We start from the raw sequence: 6,638 nt of genomic DNA, 5'->3' as shown, positions 1-6,638 counted from the left end.
AAAGGTTTCTTCGAAATCCAAACCTGGAATTTGTGTGTATCCTTGTGCTACAAGACGCGCCTTGTATTTGTCTATGGACCCATCTTCCTTAAACTTAGTTCGATACACCCATTTTGATCCCACTATGTTTGTATTCACTGGCCTTGGTACCAAACTCCATGTATTATTCTGATGGAGAGCATCAAGCTCTTCTAACATAGCTGTGCGCCAATGAGGTTGTCGAATGGCGGTTTTGAAGTGTTTTGGCTCTATTGTTGTAGTAAGAGCCATTTTATCAACCAACTCAGGGTGATGACGCAACTTGTGTCTAGTTATCATTTGATGAGTGTTGCTTGTTTCCGGCTCTTTTGGAATACGAAGATCTACAAATATATCAATGCCTTTAGTTGACTGAGGAGTATTAGTTTCTAACTCCAAATGAGTGCTGCCAGTTCCTATATTGTTCTCTGAATCTTGCTCAGTTGAAGTGATATCAAATTCTTCAAATGATGCTGAGCTAGGGCTTAAGCTGGCTTGATTATCTGTAGAGGCTGAATCTGTGTGGATGACTATATCATGAATTTCACGTGGGACTTGTTGGCTTGTGTCCAAGTCATGCATGTTTGAGTTCATTGTGTTTTGAAGACCTATAGAGTTTGGATTTGCATGAGCAACTTGTTGTTGGTTTACGTGAAACTCATGCTGGGCTTGCTGAAATGGGGAGCTATTTTCATCTAAACTAAGTATATCATGGCAACGATGTGTATGATATGGCTTGTTTGTTGCTTTCTCCTTTTTAGTCCACCTCTCAACATCAGGAAATGTAACAATTTCTTGGCTGACCTGTATAGGTAAACTTGGCAGACTATTAGTTTTAAAGGGAAACAAATTCTCATAAAAAATTACATGACGTGAGATATACACCTTGTTTGTTGGTGGATACAAACATCGATACCCCTTATGTGAAGGGCTGTATCCAATAAACACACAAGGGTATGTTTTTGGTGAGAATTTGTTTTTCCTATAAATACGTAGATATGGAAAACATCGACACCCAAAACTTCTAAGCCCTCTGTAATCAAAATTTATACCAAAAAGTTTGTAAAAGGGAGTCTTCATATTTAAAGTGGACGAAGGTAGCTTATTAATAACATAAACAGCAGTAGAAAAAGCATCAACCCAATATTGTAATGGCATATTTGCATGAAAGAGCATTGTCAAACATGTTTCTACAATATGTCGGTGTTTCCTTTCGGCAACACCGTTTTGTTCAGGAGTTGCAGGACATGACAATTGATGCTGTATTCCACATTGACTGAGATGACTTTGAAATTCATTTGATATGAATTCACCTCCTCCATCACTTTGAAATATTTTTATCCTCTTGTCGAATCGATTTTCAACCTGTTTCTGAAACTTGATAAAAACATCAAATAAATCTGATTTATTTTTCAAAGGGTATAGCCATGTATAACGTGTGCAGTCATCAACAAAGACAGCATAATATCTAAAATTTTGAACAGAAGAAATAGGAGCAAGACCCCACAAGTCGCAATGAATTTTATGCAAAGGAACGCTGGAAATTTTATTGGAAAAATTAAAAGGAAGTTTGCAGTTCTTTCCCATTTGACAACTGGAACATACATAATCTTTCGTAATCCAATTTGAAACATCAATAAGTTTGTTTTTATTCAAAAACTTAATGGACTTGATTTGGGGGTGTCCCATTCTTTGATGCCATATGTTGTAAGGTGCTTTCCTGCCTTCAGATAAGTATAGGGCTGCATGATGTCCTTCATCTAAAGCATAAAGCCCTTTTGTCTTAGTTCCCTTTGCCAAGATGTTTCCCTGATAATCCTTAACAACAAACTTGTTTGATGAAAACTCAATAATGCATGAATTATCATGTGTGAGCTGCCCTACCGAAAGTAAATTCTTTTTCAAGCCTGGAACCACAAGCACATTTTTTTAAATATAGTTTACTAATGCCATTGTCTATGGAGGTGTTTCCTATATGTGAAATATTAAGACAATCGCCATTTCCAACAACAATGGCATCATTCCCTTCATAAGGTTTAAGTTCAGAAATTTTACCTGGATCATTGACCATATGGGTAGTTGCTCCTGAGTCATCATATAATTTGGCATCATTTGCATCCAGGTTCATTGCAGCTAAGGCTTGTGGAATTTCCTCAGTAAGATGTGAGTAGTCATACCTACGTCGACATTCAATGGCTGTATGTTTCGGTAAATGACAAATTTGACATATGACAGTTTCTTCATTGACTTCCTCAGCTTGTTGTTTGGATTGATTCTGAATTTTCTGCCAAGGCTGTCCAGAATTATTTTGCTGAGGTTGCTGCCACTGTTGTCCCGAATTTCCTTGCCATGATTGTTGCCCTTGTTGACTTGGATTATTGTTTGATTTTTGCCATGACTGACTTGCATTATTATTCCAACTTTTTCCACCATTGTAGTTGATTTTTTGACCACTTGAATCAGCCAAATTTTGTCCTCCTGCTGCTGTAAAACCACGACCTTTTGAGTTAAAGAAACCTCCATTTCCACGACCTTTTCCCTTGCCTCGTTGGCTAAAAAAGGCTTGAGCCAGATTAATTGTATTCTTCTTTTCTTCTTCAAAATTAATAAGAGTTTGTTCATGATTTTCGAGGGCCATGACAAACTGCTTAAATGAGGGATAAGGTGGTTTTGAAAGTTGAGCAAGTTTGAAGTCTTGATACCTGTAGCCAAGACCTCTTGCAAGACCAAAGACTTTATCTAAGTCATTCACTGGTTTATTTATTGTAGCCAAACAATCACAAATATGCTTGTATTTGCGCACATACTCTTCAACTGATAGAGATCCCTTTTTTAATGTTGCCAATCTGTCCATGAGATGTACCTCTTTTTCCTTAGTCATCGGAAGTAATTGATCCTCCAAAGATGACCAAATTTGTTGAGCATTTTCTACTCCAACGATTCCACTCATCACTTCTTCTGTCATCAGGCTTAACAACCAAGATGTTAACAGCCCATCATTGTTGGTCCACATGGTGAAATCTTCGTTGCCAGCCTTTTCCCCATCAGACAATAATATTTCTTTTGCGGGTCTCTCAGCATCTGTAATATGGTGCAGAATGCCGAGGCTTCTGACCAAAGGGAGAACCTGTGAGCGCCACAACAAGAAGTTCGTGTTGTCTAGTTTAATGGACACAAGACTTGAGCATTGATGAAAAGACTGAATATTTAGACTTGGCTCTTTGATAAAGGATGAAGAGGTTATATTGCTAGTACTCATGGCTGGCTCTGATACCATGAAAGAAATTCTATGAAGAGTATAATTCTTGTTCTGTAATTTTAATGAAATTTACAGAGTTATTTATACAAAATAAAGACAAAGTAGCCGTTGAAAGGCTTAATAATATTAAAGGAAAAATAAGTAACTTCCTAAACTATTGCACAATATCTTTATAAAATAGGAATGAAATATTCCTACATGATATTGGCATTCAAGTGTAAAAATCGTGCTGGAGATATTCCTTGACAAATAGCTTTGACGTGAGCAAGCTGTGTGGAGTGATAAACCCTTTGTTGACTTGACCGTTGATGACTTTCCTTTTGGTAATCTTGGTCAGCTTGCTTAACATTGGAGGCTTCTGTTCCAAGAACTGCCAATCAAACTACAAGTTCGGAAAAAAAGTGGCCAAATATTTGCAAGTTGTGGCTACTTTGAAGGGTGAAATTTTTTTTGAAGTGGTGGCTGAGAGGATACCAGAACCCACAGTTGAAGAAAGGCCTATTCCGCAAACACTAGGCCTGGAATCGACATTTGATGAAGTTTGGAGATGCCTTGGAGAAGAGCATGTCGGAATTATTGGTCTGTATGGCATGGGGGAAGTTGGAAAAACTACCCTGCTGACCAGGATCAATAACAAGTTTTCCAACACCCCGAACGGCTTTGATTTTGTTATCTGGGTTGTTCTATCTAGAGACCTACAAATTGACAGGCTTCAGGAAAATATTGCAAGGAAAATAGGTCTGTATGACCAGTCATGGAAGAATAAAAGGCTTGAAATAAAAGCTGCTGACATTTTCAAAATTTTGAGTCGGAAGAAGTTTGTATTATTGTTGGATGATATTTGGAATCGCGTTGACCTGGAGAAACTAGGTATCCCTCCTATGAATACAAATGGTTCATCCAAAATAGTGTTTACGACTCGTTCTGCTGGGGGTTGTGGGCTTATGGAAGCTCATAGGATTTTTAAAGTGAAGTGCTTAGAACACAAGGAAGCTTGGGAATTGTTCCAAATGAAGGTTGGGAGGGAAACACTTGAGAGTCACTTGCAAATTCCCGAGCTAGCTGAAATCGTGGCCAAAGAATGCGATGGCCTTCCACTTGCTCTCATTACCATTGGGCGAGCCATGGCTTTCAAGAAAACACCTCAAGAATGGAAGGACGCAATTCAGGTGTTAAGAAGATCTGCCTCTGAATTTCCAGGTATGGACGAAGTTTATCCTCTTTTAAAGTTCAGTTACGATAATTTACCAAATGGAAAGATTAAATCATGCTTCTTGTACTGCTGTTTATTTCCCGAAGACTGTGACATCAGTAAAATAGATTTGATAGATTGTTGGATTGGCGAAGGATTTTTCGATGAATACGATAGAGGATACACTATAATAGGTGATCTTCTTCGAGCATGTTTGTTAGAAGAAGTCAATGATGATAATGTAAAATTACATGATGTGATCCGTGATATGGCTTTGTGGATAGCTTCTGAAGTTGAAAAGGAGAAAGAGAGTTTTTTTGTTCAAGCAGGTGCTAGATTAACCGAAGCACCAGAAACTGGAAAATGGCAAGTGATCAGGAGAATGTCATTGATGGAAAATCAAGTTCAGAGTCTGTCAAAGATTCCTTCATGTCCTTCCTTGATAACTCTGTTTCTTAATAACAATAATTTAAAGGTGATCACGGATGGTTTCTTCCAGTTTATGCCTTCTCTCAAGGTTTTAAATTTGTCTAACAATCAGAGTTTAAAGCAATTACCGTCAGGAATTTCAAGATTGGTTTCACTGCAACATCTTAATCTATCGTTGACGAACATTAAAGAGTTGCCGGAAGAGTTAAAGGCGTTGGTAAATCTTAAATGTCTGAATTTGGACTACACAAAAAGCCTCTGCAGAATTCCCCGGCATCTAATATCTAATTTCTCAATGTTGTATATTTTGAGAATCGTCGACTGCCATTATTTCGAAGAAGTTGAAAATTGTGAAGTTCTGATGGAGGAAGTGCTTCTTATGGAGAACTTAAATGTTTTGGGCATCAACTTGACAAGTTCCCACGCACTCTCAAAATTTTTAAGCTCCCACAGAATACAGAGCTACATTCTACATTTACGGCTAGAACTGTTGGAAGATTCAAGGTCGCTGAATGTTTTACCTTTAGCAAATATCAAGAATCTCGAGTCACTCGGTTTCAGAAATTGTGAAAAATTGGAAGAGTTGAAAATTGAAATAGGGAATATACAACAAAATGTGTGTGTTAGTCAAGTTCATGGTTTCCAATTCCACAGCCTTTACTACGTTGTCGTATCAGATTGCAATAAGCTGAGGAACTTGTCATGGCTTGGTCTTGCTCCAAACCTCTTGACGATTGACATCCTACGTTGCCCCGAAATTGAAGAAATAAGCGGACAATATTCCGGAGAAGTTCCAGAGATGATGAGAAATCTAAATCCATTTGCAAGACTGGAGCTTCTGATATTGAAAACTCTGCCAAAATTGAAAAGCATATATCCGAATGCCTTGCCCTTCCTACATCTCAAGGAAATCAAGGTAAGTAACTGCCCGGAGCTTAAGAAACTTCCACTCGATTTCAACAGCGCAAAGGGGCATAAAATTGTTATTAGAGGAGAGGAAAGTTGGTGGGGAGAGCTGCAATGGGAGAATCAAGCAACTCAAGATGTTTTTCTTCCATGCTTCCGACGTTTTTGATGTCATCAAAAGCTTGAACTTGCCTAGTCGTGTTACTTGCGTTGTCATTTGCTTTCACTGTTGTCAAATAGATGTTTCTTTTCCAACTAATAAATCGATATTGGTTTCTTCGATATGGGACATGATGATAAAAAAGCTTGAATGCATCTGAAAGTAATAAGCTAAGAAATTTGTGTTTTTCAATCGGGATTAGATTTTCCATTATCTCGGAAACTTCACCCAACTTACAAATATTCCTTTTCCTTCTCCAAGCAATTTTTCTAAGTCCTTTTTTAGTGTTGAGATACTATAACTCTTAAAATACAGTTGTTGAGGAAAAAAAAACTATAATTTTAAAATAAAAGTTAATAGTATATAATAAATACAATTTTTAAATAATAATTTTGATAAAATTAGTAAAAATATAGTATAATTTTTATTATATAAGTATAAAATTAAATTAACTTAATTTTCAAACTACTATAATTAAATCTACTAAATACTTTAGTGCTATAATTTTTAAAATATAGATGTCCAACTTTAATTCCAAATGAGCGCAAAGACTTTTACCTCTACGCATCAGTACTTATGTATCAGCACTCTCACCATGGAGGATATTGCCTTATTTAAAGGATATTGAGCTAGTTGCCCTGGCTTTTAAGAATTAAGGTTAATAACTGGGCCCC

The 6,638-nt window shown here is 37.1% G+C and overlaps 1 protein-coding gene across 1 annotated transcript in view; it reads left to right on the top strand.

Moving 5' to 3' along the window:
* The window catches only part of LOC18037524 (probable disease resistance protein At5g63020), a 9,325-nt gene extending 3,352 nt beyond the window's left edge, over positions 1-5,973 (top strand). The window contains exon 2 of the mRNA XM_006427105.2: positions 3,626-5,973. Within this exon, the coding sequence (XP_006427168.2) occupies positions 3,626-5,973 (2,348 nt within the window). The remainder of the gene's footprint in view (positions 1-3,625) is intronic.
* Positions 5,974-6,638: the final 665 nt, after the last annotated feature.

Source organism: Citrus clementina, unplaced genomic scaffold, assembly GCF_000493195.1.
Source record: "Citrus clementina cultivar Clemenules unplaced genomic scaffold, Citrus_clementina_v1.0 scaffold_7, whole genome shotgun sequence".
Taxonomy (NCBI): Eukaryota; Viridiplantae; Streptophyta; class Magnoliopsida; order Sapindales; family Rutaceae; genus Citrus; species Citrus x clementina.
The sequence above is the reverse complement of the archived record's forward strand: the minus strand, read 5'-3'. Positions and strand labels throughout refer to the sequence as shown.